Genomic DNA, 17,518 nt, shown 5'->3' with positions numbered 1-17,518 from the left:
CATAAAATGATAAAGAAAAAAAAAGGTAAATTTGCTAAATTTGCCCACTAGCTAGTTAGGAGATTTGTGACACAATTCTTTAAATCTAGAGAAATTATTTGTTGGTGTTTTAAACGCACTGCCTGAACTTGAATTCAACCAAAACACACTCACCAAAGACAGTGACTCTGACTGAGGCATTCTTCTGTTTCAGGTGTTCAATCTCAGCGATGCAGTGGTAGACCCCCGTGTCCTCTGTAGTGACGTTTGGCACCACTATAGACTTGCTCATCACCGTAACCCGAGCCGGGCTGTCCTTGGTCTTTAGCATGGAATGATTACGATTCTCCTGGAGACACAGAATGGGACTGCCTGAGCAATAATCTCTACACACATCTTTTGACAGCCCCTTCATGAGAGAGTTTGACATGTACAGAACCCATGCAGAACTGTGAACGGTATTTCTTTCGCTTTCGCTGCCATTGGGAGGGATCCCGAACTTACAGTCCTCTTCGGAAACTCCCAGGTAAAGTTGATCCTTCCGTTAAAGGTGGTCTCTCCAGTACAGTTGAGGAAGAGGGTATCTCCCACCAACACTCGGACACGTGGCGGGGTGATCTTTACATTCTTAAGAACATTACCTGTGAAATGGACACAAGAGAAATATAAGGTGACTGTGAAACGCTCGAGAACTAGAGGGACCTCTTTATTTCAGGAAGACAGCAGACTCACTCTGTCGCTGAGGGATGTATAGGGACTCAACCTCATGGCCGTTGACCTTGGTGACACAGATGAGGAAACTGTACATGGCGTAGGAGCCATAGGGAATCTTAAAACCCACCGTAGGATCCCACTCCTTGTTCTCAATAATCTTCTCTGATAAGGGGGGCAGCTGCAACTGGAGAAAGGTAAACAGAGGTGTCTGTCAGTACCCATGCATATTTGCTGATGCTTATGATGATGTGCTCATTAAAGACCACTGAGCCAGACAGATTGAAGTATAACGCAGCAAACTTCATTTGATATGGAGCGCATGCTCTGCTGGGCTCAGCTGGGGACAACTGTCTGCTAGAGTGGAGGTCTAATTGGTTTTTACAGTTTTGGGGAGTGTAACCTCCTGCAATCATCCATGCAATAAAGCATGGAACACTGTTGACTCAGAAAGGGATGTACGTGCCTGGCCAAGTTCTGTTGCCGCTGTTTGTTCTCATGCCAAAGGTTGGGCTGGGAGAGGAGGCAAGGGAAGGGAAGGAAGGAAAGGAAGCAGGAAGGAGGAATGCCATAGATTTCCCAATGGCAGGAAGGTCACACAACCACTATCTGAGTCGGACGTGTTTGTCCCTAATAGGCGTTGTGACACATGGTCATATATCAACACTATGAATAGGACTAGAAAACAGCACAGACCTTTGTTGTTGGAATGGAAACTTTGTCAACATGGCCTTCAAGCTGCTGAAGGACCAGAGTCTTGACTGACCACAGTCTAGCATTTGGTCTCAAGTTCTACTGAAAGATGCAAACAACATTGTGGAGGGCGTTGTTCTCCACTAATATCTTCTACCGATATCTAGAATCGAACGTTATTATCCTCAGGAGTATCATTTACCTATTGTTTCCTCTGATTGGACACATTTTGTACAGTTTTTTTACTGCATTTCCTGAGCATGATGTTTGTTAAAGAAAGGGAACTAAATTTAGAGTGACAATCTATTCTGAGAAACACTCTTGGAGCACCTTCCTGCTCTTACAGGAAGCAGACAGGATGACTCCCTTCACTGCCCCTGAGCTTCCCCCTGAGCAGCCACTGTCCCCTGTCTGTTTCCGTACGCTAGAGTCATTTAACACACAAAGGGTGTGAGAACCAATGAGATGCCTTAAGTACAGAGTCCCTGTGTTTATTATGGATTTTATTTTTTTAAAATGTCACAAGTAAGGGCGCCTTGACATCACTGTGACGTCAATGGGCGATCTCTCCCACAGACCAAGAACTGTGGAGGCAAGAGCATTTTCCAATGTGATTTACTCAAATTCCATCCAACAAGGCCTATAAGGGTCTTGAAAGTTAATCACCTTGTTAATACATATATATCAGAACTACTCATAACAACCTTACAGGTATATGTTAATATATGCTAATGCCTTACCGCTCTCAGTGTTACGACAGTGTCAGGAGAGGTAGTCCTGCAGGGGACGACGAGGGTGGTCTCATGCCTGTATATACCCAGGATGTAGGGTGTAGGATAATGGAGCTCCACAAATGGGCGCAGGGGATCTGAGGAACAAATTTGAAATAGAAAAAAATAAACAAATAAATAAATAAAATACAAAATAGGTCAGTCAGAAACTGCATTTCAAAGCAGATGTGCCCCCAGATATTTTTCCCACTGGGATAACCATGTTTTGTAGCAAATTTACAGCAGTTGCTCAAAGGTAAGCGGGGTGAAAAATGTTTTTTACGCCAAAGCTGTGTTTTTCGGTGCAATTAAATCAAGGCAACGTCAGGCCATCCCACACAGAGATCAAATAAAATCTCCCAGAGCAGCTCATTCTCACTGGGTAGAGCAACAGAGAGCAGATAGAGCAATCAGACTTGTGGTCTGCTCCTACTGGGCAGCCAGGCATCACACGGCTGCTGTGGGAACTTCACGGCTAGACAAATAGTGAGTGATTTGTGTGAGGTCAAGCAGTATTGGTGCGATAAAGGGACTATTATTTTAAAAACAAACATGGAAAATGATCTAATAAACAGTTGAAGGGCTTTGCAAAGAGTGAGTTAGACTAAACACAGGGGCAGCAGACTGCTAGACTGCTAGCCACACTCACATAGCAATGGGAAAAGAGACGAAGCGCATCAAATGTTTAGTTTGGTCTGCAATGTCTACAACTATTTCAAATCCCTTCAAGTGATATCTCACAAGGTTTACCTATATTTAATTTTTTTTATATTAAAACCGTAACAATTCTGTCAAGGCATTACATGCCAAAAAAATCTAGGTCAAAATGGTTGGGGGTGTCTTAACACTACAACTTTGTTCTCACATCGTTGCCTTTGCACAATCTCTATTTGAGCCACAGTAGTAATAACCTAACTGTAAGTGGTGCCGTGTGACGCTTCAGGGGAGACTTGGAAAAACAGTAGCTGGAGCAGGAAATCATAGTCAATGACCAGGGCTTCCCGTGCAATCACGCTCTCCCTTCCACCTCCAGAAGAAGCCGTGGCACCAGAGGAACCCCTTCCTCTCTCTCTCTCTCTCTCTCTCTCAGAAGGAGAGTTGAGCTACTTCAGTCTTGTGCAGTCTGAAAGCCTGCACATTAAAATCAACATCCTGCATGTAACTTATAACTGTCGTCACACATGTACAATTGCCAAATGCTTTCTTTCTTCTTTTCTTTTTCTTTTGCTCTCTCTTTCTTTCTTTCTTTGCTCTTTCTTTCATTCTCTCACTGACTAATTCACTCTTTTTTTCCCTGCAGGACTGGATGTCTTCCAGTTCTTGGATCATGCAGGAAAATGTCAGGCGGCTCATTGACTATTTCTGGGCCCCGGCCATTAGGAGACACTAACTACCATTCTATTTGTTGGCTCAGTTCACACCAGACCTCACTGTTGGTGTCGGCCCATTACAATCACCCTGTGGAAACCTTCCTTTTATCAGGACTGCAATGACCTTATAGCACTTTCATGTAAACAAACACAACTAAATCGTGGATAAAAGACAACTCCAAAAGAAAGAGTCCTTATCGGCGTTACAGTTTATAGAACCAGTGGTTATTCTTATTTCAAAACAACATCACGTTCAATTTTTCTCACGCTCAATGAACTGGAGGAGAAAATGTCACTGCTATAAATCTAACAAAGATGGTATTGGCTTCTACTCTTTCATTATGTTCACCTGATTGGTTCATTGACTGTGTTTAGTGAAAGGACCTTTACTAGCAATATATCCCACGTGAAGAGCAGTTAGCGGGTCTCACCTTTGACATAGACATAGACAGAGCTGATGTGGTCTGGGGTGTCCTGGGAGTATCTGCAGCTGTACGCGCCTGTGTCGTTGGCGATCAGGTGTTTGACTGTCAGTCTGCTGCAGTGGGAGTGGACTCTGGGCTCACACTCCTCCACCTGCACCGCCTCTGACGAGACAGATCTCCAGGGGAGGCTCCAGTGCAGTTGGGCAGAGCCCCTGACAGACACAAAGAGGGCAAGAGTGAGATGGTCCACTGTGCCAGCATCCCATGTACAGTGCATAGATAATAATGGTGCGACAACGGGTCGCGCCCACAAAGTGAGGTACCAGAGATGCGTCCCGCTCAATTTCTATATGGGCAAAACAAAAAATCGTTTTTTCTGTGTTTTAATTTAGGTGAAATGTATATGGTGTTGTTAATTGTCCATAACCTTTTCACGGCGGTCAAACAACTGCATGATCATTATAATTTAATGATCTGGAAGTCACAAAAATCATGCTGTTGTTTGACAACTGTGAAAAGGTAACGACAAATTATTTACACCATATACATTCACTTAAATTCTCAGAACACACAAAAAGCAGCCACAGAAAATGTCGATTTAATGTTTTGCTCACAGAAATTTAATAGGGGTTCGGCATTCTTATCTATAACACACACAAGCACAAACCACTAGAGTCAACAACACTGAAATTAATCATTCCAGTCAGTTTAAAAGAATAGTTCACCCAAAAATGAAAATTCTGTCATCATCTACCCCCCCTCATGCCAAATGAAACACAGGTGAAATTTGTTAGTCCATATAACACACAGGGAGGTTGCCAGCACAACTTGGTAGCAGCCTTCTCCAAAACAACTGAAGTCAATGGGGACCTGTTCTTTAGAGTTCCAAAACAAAAACAGCCAAACAATCACACTGTGAATAGAAAGACCTATACACCATTATTTGTTGCAAATCAGTCAGGTGTAGTTAAGATTTGCACTAAATTATGGTGTAAATATACTGTAGGTCTTTTTGGAACTCTGAAGAACTGGTCTCCACTGACTTCAGTTGTTTTGGAGAAGGCTGCTATGGAGTTGTGCTGCAACCTCCCTGTGTGTTATATGGACAAACTTCACCTGTGTTTCAACTGGCATGAGGGTGAGTAGATGATGACAGAATTTTCATTTTTGGGTGAACTATTCCTTTAAGGCTCGATGAATGTGGCTATAAACCATTATTACTATTCAGTGTGTTATTTTGGATTTGACACATCAAAATTGCACACCATGTATATATATATATATAATAGACTTATTATGAAGAAACAACGTGTCAAATAGCTTGTGTCTATTTTGAGGAATTTATTTTTCAAGTGTCACACCATTCGGCCCAGTGGCCATCTGGTTAGTCGAGGATGGCGGCTTCTCCTCCCCTCAGGACTTCTTGCTTGATGATTATTCTGAAGTTTATTTTATTTTAATCTGGAGTCCTCTAATAACTTGAACTTTCACATGGGAACATGTTTCTCTGGAATGATGTGCTCAACTAACAAATATTTCCACACAGTATCCATTTTAAAGCTCTCATTAAAGAGATCCCAGAGGAACTTCAAACATGTCTCACATACCATTGCCTTTGCCTGCAGCACTTTGGGTCAAGCAACCTCAAGCTCTCATCCAGTGACAGAAACCAAGACAGGATGGGCCAGGCTTTTTAGCACACGGCCTTATAGGGAAGCATTACATTAGATAGATTATGTGTTGCTTAGCATTCCTGGCGGGTCTACAAAATGATGCAAGGCTCTCTAAATTCTTAACAAATGTGTATGCAGCACTCGTGGGTCCCAGCATCCCTCGAGGAAATTGCAACAGATTGATGAATGTGGACCACCACCACACTGGTTCCTGTCTAGCAGTGTCCCAGTCTTTTTGTGGCCTGTGAGCGTCCTGGGGCCCAGTCATGTCCCTTTTTTTCCTCCCCTGGCCTGTCTGTCATGTAATGAGACCCAGGTCTAAACTTTATGGCTGTTGTGACGGAGTTCAGAAACAGAGCATAGCCTGGAGCAGGACTACTCCTCTCCTCCTGACTGATCTCTCCTCTGATATATGACCAACAAGAGGACAAGGGGCATTAACCTGTTGGATTGCAAAGAAAGCTGACAGTCAGGAATTTTTTCATGACAAGTTACTCACCTTTGTCGTGTTAATCAGGGAGTGAAATTAATCAATACTGCCTGCATGATTTGATTTGATTTTTATTTTATTTTTATTTATGCGTCATACACCACATGTCGCCCAGCCCGTAAGGGATAACAAGACACAAAGGCATCAAAAAGAACCAGAAACAAATAACAATCAAAACACGCAAATTGAAGTCATACATTCAAACATTTAAACATTTATCTTGTCCCTTCTCAATTTCCCATGCTTTCCAAATGAAATTCGATACACTAAATAACAATTCCTCAATCTTTACCTCATCTCCCAACATGTTGAAATTTATATTGTTTGTATTTGAATTTCCTTTTGGTTCACTTGGAATCTATGCAAGTGGGAGTGTGTCACATACCTGCACATGAGGGTGAGCGAACCCCCACTGTGATGAATGAGGGGATTCCCAGAGGGCAGCATCAAAGGTGATGGCAAGTTCACTCTCTCCAAATGTCCTGTTGAATACACACAAATGCACACATGCATAAACACACACAAACACCCCACGGGACACACGCACAAACACAGTACTTAGGGAAAAAAGTCACAACAACACACATCGGGAGCGTCACTTTAATGGAATTCTTCAACCACTATTATACTAAACAATAGTTTTAAAAATACTTTTGAACTTTCTCTTGAATCAACGGCATTGTGCATGTGTGTTCACTTAGCGCTGCTCCTGCCTCTTATGCAAGTGACTCTACTGCTGTGAGAGGACTGGGGGTGTTTCCGGTACACACCAGGGAGGGCAGGTTGTTGAATAGATAGCGGTCTGGTAGTGATGAGCAGTGTGTGTGTGTGTGTGTGTGTGTGTGTGTGTGTGTGAGAGAGAGCGGGAGAGAGAAGGTGGAGGAGAGGGAGGAAGGAGAGGACACAGGGGAGCAGCTGTACCCCTTAGCCACAGAGGTCAAGCCAGTCAGAACCGGGGAAGACCCAGATGACTCTCTGCCAAAATATCTCCCAAATTCAACCAGTCAACCTGCTTTTGTGGGTGGGTGCTCCCTTCCTCTACTCCTCTGTTATGTATCCCCAAACATGCACACTCCCTCTGTTTTCGGGCCAATTGATTCTTTCATCTACCACTGACCTTGCTCATGCTAGATACTATTATTGCATTTGTGGGGTGGGGGGTGGGTGGGGGGGGGGGAGGTTGAGATGGAGGATTCATAACTGGCCTCTATTTGGTTTACAGCCAGCTGGATCTGGTGATAAGTCCGGCTCACGGTGCTCAACATAGGAAACACTGTGATTCTCTCCGCTGTCCAGGAGGTGTCACAGTCCCATATGTGATTTCCTCCTTTTCACTGGGATCCCCAAACAGCTAGTCACAGTGGTCCGAATTGTTGCCAGGCAAACAAGTTTATTAAGTCGACCCTCCATGTATGACTGTCTTCAGGGAAGCTTTTATTTGTATCATAGAATCCAGAAAGACAATAGAGTTACACAACAGCGTACTCCCTGGCTGACATGCTGACACATGTACTGGCTGACACCTGTGCACACACACACACACACACATACACACACTCAGATACATGCACGTACATACACACACACACTCTCTAGCCTAGTATTTGTCTCATATTCTGAACAGCTGTTGCCTAAGAATGAGCTGACGGTGCCAGTGTTGGCAGTGGCACTCAATATCGACTTCCTCACAAAATGTTATAACATCATTGTTTTATTGTCCAAGGTTATACGGAGGGGAAGGGATGTGGCTCAGGCTCTTTCATGTTACTCAACTCCCATTAGGATACCACATTCTGCTCTCAGCTGGATGTTAGATTAATAAAAATCAAGGTTCCTGATCCAAATACATGATTAGAGAATCCAACATTTGCCCACACAAGTTAGCTACATCTATTCTTGATTTCCTCTCATTTGTCACACATATGTTTCCAGGAGAATGTTTTCGACTACAAATATGCATTTGCCTTGCCTCATGTCTGGAAATTGGTGGCAAGTTGATATAATTGAATTACTGTAAATGAAAACTTTGCAACAATGTATCAAATTGAATTCGATCCCTGAGATTTGTTAAATCCAAAGAATAAAAAAGTACAGTATATCATGTACTGTCTGCAGGGTTAGGGGTGCATTTTCCAACATCAACTGACCTTGCGATGCACTAGCAGGCAGCTCATCTCTTAAAACCAGGCCGTTTTCTCCCTATTCTCCTCAGTAACACACTACAGATGGATGAATCAGCAGGGGCCCCCAGCAGCCCACTTAAAAGAACCCCCATATCCCTTCGCTGTCTCTCTACACCCACACCCTAACCCAAACCCCCACCTGCCCCAGCGCCTGCCCAACGCTGACCTCAGCAAGCGTCCCAACACCACCCCCCCGAAAAACAGCTGTGCGCTGAATTCCTCCAGCAGATCGGCTAAAAAATGCCAGAAATGGTGCTTATTGTGGTGGTTCAAAGGACCCTGAAGCTGGTTCTCATTAGGAGCCATTAAGAAGAGGACAGGCATGGAACAAACAGAGAGCAAAAAGAGGGGGGGGGGAGAGAGAGAGAGAGAGAGAGAGAGAGAGAGAGAGAGAGAGAGAGAGAGAGAGAGAGAGAGACAGACAGACAGAGAGAGAGAGAGAGAGAGAGAGAGAGAGAGAGAGAGAGAGAGAGAGAGAAAGAGACGGACTTCTGGCTGAGTTTCCATAGCTCAGTCAACTGACGATGGGGTCTTGGGCCAATCACAGAGCATCAAACAGATAATTGACACATGGCCAACTTGACTAAGATCAGACTAGGATCCCAGTCACATGTCCTTGTCCTCACTTGGCATAGAGGAAGGGAAGTGGCACAGGACATAATGTTTTGAAAACATTTGTGGTAGGTTCACTACCAGCCAGGAAATTAAGACGTGAAGTTTTGCTTTACACAGTTTTGGATTCCAAGATCTACTCTGTACTACTCTGAAATGTTTGTGGTCAAAAAAATGCACTTCAAATATTTAGTCTGCAAGAACAGACAAGGACTCCAAACAATGACAAAATACAACTCGAACAGTTTCTAATTAATGAAAGCCTGTTTTTCAATGTGAGAGGCTACGGGAAAATCGAAACCATTTGAATTCATTATAAGAAAAACAGCATGACTTTTTAATGTGAGATGGTGAAAAAACACTTTGAGCACAACTATAATAAGATGTGGTGGGATGGATTGAGAAAAACTATTCCTTAAATGAGAGATGCTGATATTAGTCATTTTATAGACTTTTAATTGTACACACGGTATTAAATATATAAATGACTTATGCCCGGCTCTTTTGTAATCCCACAGCTTTTGCATGGAGTTAGTCTATCATAAAAAAAACAAAAAAACAAAAACTGAAGCTTGACGATCCAACATAAGATTTCGGGTGTGCAATGCAAATAAAAAAACAAAACAAAAAAGAAGCTGGGAGAGACTGTGAGAGAAATGAACTTCAAGAATTGGCATAGGCTGTCGGCAAAATGTCAGCAGCCTTGTTGTTGCAGCATGTTGCCAGTAGCTCATGGGTGATATTGTGTAATAATAGCCACTATTACTGTATGCGATGACTGTACTATCACTGACTTAAACAGGAAAGCCCCAGTCACAACCCTTGAAGTGCGGCGAATAATGTGCGGAATTCCCTTCTCTTTTGCAGAGGGTACACTTCATCTCCCCGTGCTTCCCGTCCAGCCATGAAACAAGGAGACTGCCTTGGGGGTAAAGGGAGAGGATCTTTTTTTTGTTGTTTCAAGGCAAAAGCAACAATATGCCATGATGACTCCCTTGTTTAACCTTGCCACTTCATTCTTTGTAGTTCTAACTGCGACAACAAAAGATATAGAAAGGACAGGGAGGGGGCTACCGCTTTATAAAAGAGAGCGGGGTCAGAGGGTGGTGAGTCATCTTGGCTAAAATGTGTCCATGGATACAGAAGCACAACAGTAGCTAGTAGTAGCCAGTCTGTGGCCACCACTGAGAGGACTTTCCTGTCCTGTTGCCCAGGAGTAGCACACATTCAGTTTAGCCTGATAATATCCTAACAATGTGACTTATTGTGAAACAACACAATGCTCTATAATTGATTTCAAAATTGTCTTTTAATGATTAGTCCAAACTCATCATTTAAAACAGGGATGCGATTATCACAAATTACACAAGTGGTTTCAGCAGCAGAGTCTACTCCACTATCTGTTAATGAAACAACAGAAGCAGTAGGACTGAAATAGCAAAGTTAAACGCAAAAAGCATACTGTATCATCTTTGAAGCCCCCTATATCTGAGTTGAAGGAGTAAAAAACTGAGGCAGTATTCAATTACACCTTGATCTCTCACAATTTCATTGCTTTTTGGCGTGACAATGCAGCAAAGGTGCTTTGTGCCACTGACATTTCATGGTAAGTTGCCTTTAGGGCTGAGACTGTCAAGGCAGACAAACAGTGAGACAAATTCACAAGAGGCTCTACACCCTGGTGGCAGATTTACAGCACAGAGTTGAAACCCTTGACAAGAGTTGGGACCACCTGCCAAAATAAGAAGTTGCTACTACTGCTCTAGCTGTGCTATACGGTCTCCATGTCCTGGAATATTCTCTCACATGGGGTCCTACTGAAACCCCTCCACTTTGCCAACTGCAAGGTTAAGACAACAGTTAGGGAGAGCGCCTTTTTTATTAGCCGTATATTAGCCTTTGGAGATTCGAAGACAAAATGCCCCAGACTCCCCTTAAAAAAGCAAAATAAAGGAACATCTGGCCATGATGGGTGGTCATTTCAGGTTATATAGAGTTGAGTACAGCCAACAATAGGAATCTCCTGCATCAGATTGCAGAGCGGTGGTCTACTGCGTAAACCCAGAGGATTCTTGTTCCATAACATGTGTGATTAAGACTAGCAGGCAGACAGAAGCTCCTTGAAATTGAAATCTCATGCAGGGTTAAAAGAAAATATATTGCTGGCTCAGGGTGGATATACATAGGTATAGAGGAGATGCTGCTATCGTCCTGCATTAAGTTCAGCTATAAGAAACAACTTTTAACATTAAATATACCAGCGTAACGGAAGGACTTCTGCTGCTCTGTTGCACTAGTCTCTCAATCCAGGTATCATGTGCACCTAAGGTGTGTGTGTGTGTGTGTATGTGTTTTTACTTGTGCTGCCTGCATGGACCCAGACATACCGCCGGTGAACGATGAGCCCCTACTGCACTTGGCTGACCTCTCATCACTCCCATTTTCCACTCCATCTCAAGTGTCCAAGCAGGAGGGAAAAAACGACTCAAAAACAAATTAGCTGGAACATCAACTCCCTCAGCCAGAGAGATGGCTTCAAAAGAAATACTGTTTCAAGAGATGTGAGGCTGTTTGAAGAATAAGAAATGATTGATTAATACAATGTAGTGTAGACTAATAGGGAAAAACTCTTCAACTTCTTCTTCTTCAACTTGTGATTCTACAAAGTTCTATGAAACTATTCTATGAAAATCACAAGGCTTCCAGTTTCAGTTTCAGTCATCACTTCTGTTTTATTTGTTATTCCAGAATTCAGCCTACGCAAAACCCACATATAGACTGGCCTAAATCTCAACAGACTAAAATCTACAAACTTGACTAAATCTCTCCTGGGCTTCATCTCATAAATCTAGGACAGCTTCAATTTGACAACACAAGCGTGACAAAGGGTGTTCTAATTATTTTAGCACGCCACCTGGATCAACCAAGATATCTGTGACATTCACAGATCCAGTTAAATCTATTAATGTTATTGCATGAATCACTGCATGATGTGGGGAGTGCTTGAAGACATTGATTATTACATAGACTTACAGAAAATAAATCAGAAATAAAAGCATCATGGCAGAGAGAGCTGCAGAAAAGTTTTCTCCCTCCATCTGAGTCATCATGCTGCATTAAGATTGGTGTCAACAGGCCGTGGAAGAGAAGCGCTTGACCTATGCCTATAGGTTTAAATCAAAAGTAGCTACGGTACCCGTTACATTCAAAGTTAAATATTTACAAATTATCAGATAGGCTAGACCATGTTTCAGACAGAACATCCCCCTTATCTCTCAATCACTGATGTAATTACAGTAAAACAGCCTGAAAGGCTTGAGGGAAAATAGCAGACTGTGAAAAAATGTCAAAATGTGTCTCTGTAAAATGATTAAAGCATCTGTCACTGCCTCTAACCTTAATTCTGTCAGAGTTCTAAATATAATGCTGTGGCAGTATAAAACACTTAACCTTAACTTAAATATTTAATCTTAACCTGGCTGAGAATGAATTCACTCTCATCTCTGTGCCCCTGGGTAAACCAGTTACACATTTCAGCTTTAACCTGAGATGGCTAGACACACCATCAATAACTAATGGCTCTACCATTCAGTAGCTGGCATGCAGGAACAATGCTCTCCTTTCCTCCCCACCATTGTCTTGTGGATGGGGTTTGACATAGCTGAATATGAGCATAAGGAGCGTCGGGAAGAAATCTTTGCTCAGGTAGCGTGTCACATTTCCGTGACCTCTACTGGCCAGAACAATTCCAGGGTGCCTCTTGCCCCCATGTCCGCTTCCTCCTTGTGTCTTTCCCACGCTCCGCGTGTGGACAGTGAAGGAAATCTACTTAAAAACACTGCAGACAAAGCTACAGAGGCTGAAAGTGTGTGTGTGTCTGTGTGAGTGTGTGTATTGTGGACGGGGGGGCGCTCAGTATTTCCTTTGTTTGGATGGGCTGTTTATTTGGAAATGGTGAGGAAGGCTCAGTGTATATCTCAGTGGTGCACCAGGTCTGGCACAAGGTGGAAGAACATCCACCTTTTATACTCTTATCTTGTTTTTGTGGAGAGACATCAAGCCAATGACGCTGTTAAGTAATAACAATTATTGTACTGTCAGAAGAAACATGTATTCAATTCCCAAGATGTTTAATCAACTTCCACGTTAGAATCCATACCTATAACAATTGCTGGAAAAAACATTTTTCCATGATATATAACACAGGCTGTCTTGAAATATTTAAAACATCAGCGAGACAAATCTTAAGCCAATCCCAAATCAATCATTCATCAGTAAAATAAACTTTAACATTATGATATAAAGCCTCTCTATCTGTTACAACTTACTAACAACCTGTGGAGCTCAACAAAATGTTATTAACTTGTTAATAATCACTCAAATTCTACAGGACAAGACTACCTCTAGCGGCCTTTGTAATAACTGCAAGCCAAGTGGCAGCCTTACCTGTTGGCACATATATTCCCTAAAACTGAACTGAAATAACAAGAATAATTGAACTGGAGTAACAATCACCCCACTGTTAACTCCATAGACAACACAACGCGTTTCTGTGAAGATTTGGGTCTAATACTTCATTATCAGATGTTCAAATGTACAAGTCTCAACATTATAATGATTATAATAAAACATTATTTGAAGAAGAAGAAAAACAAGACGACACTCTCACTAGTCGTTGATTTCACGTTGATAACGTGAAATATCTGTAAAAAAAAAAAAATTACCTAGCCATTCATTGAAAATGATCTAGCGGTCAAACTGTACAATGTAAAACTGTGTGTTTTTGTCTGTTCATGCGAAATATGCTACTAAGAGTAAATAAATAATCAGGACAAGCATGAATAAGTTCTTACCATTTGTAGGTGCTGTACAATAAAAGATGACAACAGCCAATTTCAGGCAGTCGGATGGGACCATTCTGTCACCCCACAGACAAACTCCTCACCAAAATCCAAACCCTTCGCGGTAAATAGAGTCCCTGATGGTATATTTCCGAGGGTTTGACAAAAGTTTGTCTTTCTCTCTAAGAGTCGAGGTGTTTCAGAACAAAAACGTGCCGTTAATCCACAAAAACGCTCAGGTGTAAATGTAAAAAGCCGCAGTGATTCTCCCTTGTCCCATGACGCGTTTCGCAGGGGAGCTCTCCTGCGCCGCTGCCGAGTCCGAGTCCGATCTGCAAGTCAGGAGACGGATGAACTGCTGTATCCTCGGGGCAGGTGCTCTCAAAACAAAACCAAAAAAATATATATATTGAATGAAATTGTATGCCCCCACGCCAAAAAAAAAAAGTTGAGTGTATGGTATTTCAGTTTGTAACTAGTGGAAGACACAAAGCAAGATCAATCAGCCCCTGCCTTTCATACGCGCCTGGGACAATTTCTCCTCCCTTTCGCCTCTGTGCAACACTTGCAGTTCATGCGCGAGGCACGTTTTATAGAGAGACAGAGGAAGGACGCAACGTCACTTTTTTTGGGACAAGCTCCAATCTGCAGGAGCAGCAGATCACTGTATGCGGAATTTAACACAATATGGTTTCAGTATGTAGTAATGTATATTTTGTTTGGTATAGCCTCCATAACAACTATAGAAATCATATATAATACATTTTAGAAGGGTACTATAATATAAATATCAAAACTCACAGCAAAACTATGAGGCATATCTACTAGGAATATTACAGGAATATTATAGTGATAACATAGGAGATTAAAAAAAAAAACATACAGTATGATAAGGTTACAAATAAACTGTCTATAGATTTATTAGAATGATTTTTCAGTGGGGAAACTCCGCTGTGGAGGCGAAAAAGTGATGACTGCATGACTGACACAATATTGTGCTAAACTCATACACACTCATCTTAATAGCCTCCTCCATAATTACATGATTACACCATGACTGACACAATCTAAGTGTAATTTACATCAACATCACCTTAATTTATATTCACCTGTGGGCAGAAAATACCTTTCTGACTGACCCTGTCACATAGGAAGTTAAATTAAGGCTAGATAACTCGGTTTTATTGATGTTTTTTTTTCTACAGAGCTTTGTGTTTAACACCACTCTTGATAAAATCAGCCTACTAGTTATAACTAAGGTTAAAGGTGACAGCAGTTATCTTGTCTACAGAGGAAAGAGAAGAAAAAGTAAACAATCATTGTGATATCAGACAGAATATATCTGCCCAAGTGTTTAGAATAAATATTTGCTGGATTTATTTTTAACTTTAGAAACAGGACATGCCGCTTTTTATATCAATGTAAATAATCCCCTCTGTTGTCCAGCAGTAGCCCCATGGTGTGTGGATGTGCTGCAGACTGTTTTCTTTTATCACTACAACAATTACTTTGCTACTGCAGCCCCCAGTAGCAGGTACTGTAAATAAGAACATCCTGCCCTCACCTTTCCGCCCATGTCAGGACTGAACGGACACTGGTTTTTGGGGACGTGGTCTGGAGTAGGCAACAGCAGATCCAACCCCTGCAGCGCTGCCTGAGTGAGGCCCAGCACAAGTGGTGAAATGTGATGAACACCACTCTTCCTTCCCTGCAGCAGGACAACAGTGATATGGTACATGAGAACATGGGAAGCAGCTGATAAAACTCCAGTTGCTGCTGTTTTCTGTGTGATTTTCAGACCGTGATCACATGAAAATACACAGACTGCAGCAAGAGCAACACAGTCAGACCTCAGGAAGACAAAGGTTTACTCAGAGTAAGCCACAACATCAAGTACCTGTGCTTTTAGCTATCTGAGTGGCCTATCTATGACTCTGTAGCAAGAGCAACAAAATGAAAGTTTAATTTTATGTTTTTTCAATATTGAAATCACTCAAAGTAATTTCTCAGACCAGTGAAATGGAAGTGAAGTGCTAAAAAGGACTCAAAAACAGAAACTTCAATTAACAGGCTAATGTATGTGTAATTGTACTAATAATAATGCTGGATTCACAGTAGCAAAATGAAATAGGTTTCAAGTATAACCTAGTTCCCTAGCAATTACTATCTTTGCTTGGACAAACATAAATGGATTGAGTTTACCATGGAAAACTATACAGTGGTTAATTTCAAAAGAGGATGTTATGTGTGTTAAAAAATGTATTTGTTTCTAGACTTGGATTAAACTGTGGACAATGTAAGTGTAGCCTAATTCTCCCTTCTTTCTTGTGCAATTACTGTGGATCTGGGAATGTTTTGTGGTAAGAGTTGAACTGATGTGAATGTTTGATTTGATTTCAGTGAGATTTTCAGGAAAACTGTCATTGCTACAAGATGCATTGGTGTTACATAGGTATATTGTTAGACTACCAGTATATATGGCCTATTCTTTTAAAGAGAAGTATATTAGTCTACTACACACATAATGAAGAAGTATGTTTGGTAAGTAAATGCCATGTTCCACCTAGTGTGTGTTCACTTGTATGTTAAGTCTTCAGAGAAGGAGACATTCCCCTTGGGCCAAGAGGGCAGCAGATAAGTCTCCTGCTGGAACAATTGCTGGAAGCTGCTAGCGGAGAGGGGTGGGTTTTTAAGATGTTTTATTTTAGAATCTGGTGTTCAAAACACAATATGGGGGACTGACTGGTTCTGCACACACAGTATGCGCTCTTTCCTTTGACCCAACAATAAAGTCTTCAGTAAAAAAAAACAGTAGCAACAAAGACTTTCCTCAGCGGAGGATTGGACTGCCTGCCCGTCTGTCTTGGTGACCAAATGACTCCAGTCAGTGTTGAGTTTAAACAATACCTCACTCTCAAGGCCCTTGTCATACTGTGGCTTTGGAAGAGGGAACATAATTTTATAGAGCAGCTGTTGGTCGGCAAAATAGGATTTATAGTTCACAATATTAGCAGAACCATTTGTTGCATGACAAAAATATTCTTTTATGGTCAGTTTACAAGCCAGGGTTATGGACAGAAGTCCACCCTCCATAAAGGCTGGAAAGCTACAAGATTTCCAGAAAAAAATTATGCATAAAATTTAACATGCAAGTAGCAGGCCAACTTTTCAAGCTGGGTGTGCTTGGCAAAGGCTTATAAAACCACTTAATACAGCCTATAAGATTTTCACCCAAATATTAATTTGTGTTTTATGTCCTCAACATTGTTATGTCCTCATTAAACTGCAAGAATATCTGGAAAAAACAGGCTAATCAAAATAAACTAAACTATTTGCAATTAATTGTTCTGAATTATCAGAAGTAATAGACATGTTCAATGTACGACTGAACTGCCAATTGTAGTACTAAAAAGAGCTCCCTCTTACAGCAGAACTGTAAATAGTAGGCTACTCAGGTAACGTCCAAGTTCTCCTGTGCCAGAACACTGACTAATGCTTTTGCACTGCACCAGGATTTAGAAAAAAATGGCTGACTGGAAGTCGTGTTGTGTGCGTCCGGCGTCCATCCATAGCCTGTAATTATAGATAATTTAATAGGATACAATATGATAGTGGAGTTCAGTTCAGGTTATATTTAACGCCTAAATTGTCACCATAAACTTCAATAGTCCATGGCCAGTAAATTAATGTACACTTTGGTTTTGTTTGTCCATGGAGTCAAACATCTCACCTTCATGCTCCTACTGGATAGCAAGGTCGCGAGCGTTTGTG

General features: G+C 41.8%; 1 protein-coding gene across 1 annotated transcript in view; it reads right to left on the bottom strand.

Moving 5' to 3' along the window:
* The window catches only part of kdrl (kinase insert domain receptor like), a 47,556-nt gene extending 33,275 nt beyond the window's left edge, over window positions 1-14,281 (bottom strand). Inside the window, exons 1-7 of the mRNA XM_071539388.1 lie at window positions 13,760-14,281; window positions 6,497-6,593; window positions 3,955-4,160; window positions 2,124-2,251; window positions 712-877; window positions 484-620; window positions 154-328 (exon numbers count right to left, since the gene is read on the bottom strand). Coding sequence (XP_071395489.1) covers window positions 154-328; window positions 484-620; window positions 712-877; window positions 2,124-2,251; window positions 3,955-4,160; window positions 6,497-6,593; window positions 13,760-13,823 — 973 coding nt within the window. The 5' untranslated portion in view covers window positions 13,824-14,281. The remainder of the gene's footprint in view (window positions 1-153; window positions 329-483; window positions 621-711; window positions 878-2,123; window positions 2,252-3,954; window positions 4,161-6,496; window positions 6,594-13,759) is intronic.
* Between the last annotated feature and the right edge of the window lie 3,237 nt (window positions 14,282-17,518).

This window comes from Centroberyx affinis, unplaced genomic scaffold, assembly GCF_046629955.1.
Source record: "Centroberyx affinis isolate AG114_WGS23_722 - 3 ecotype Tasmania unplaced genomic scaffold, CSIRO-AGI_Caff_v1 ptg003460l_1, whole genome shotgun sequence".
Taxonomy (NCBI): Eukaryota; Metazoa; Chordata; class Actinopteri; order Beryciformes; family Berycidae; genus Centroberyx; species Centroberyx affinis.
The sequence above is the reverse complement of the archived record's forward strand: the minus strand, read 5'-3'. Positions and strand labels throughout refer to the sequence as shown.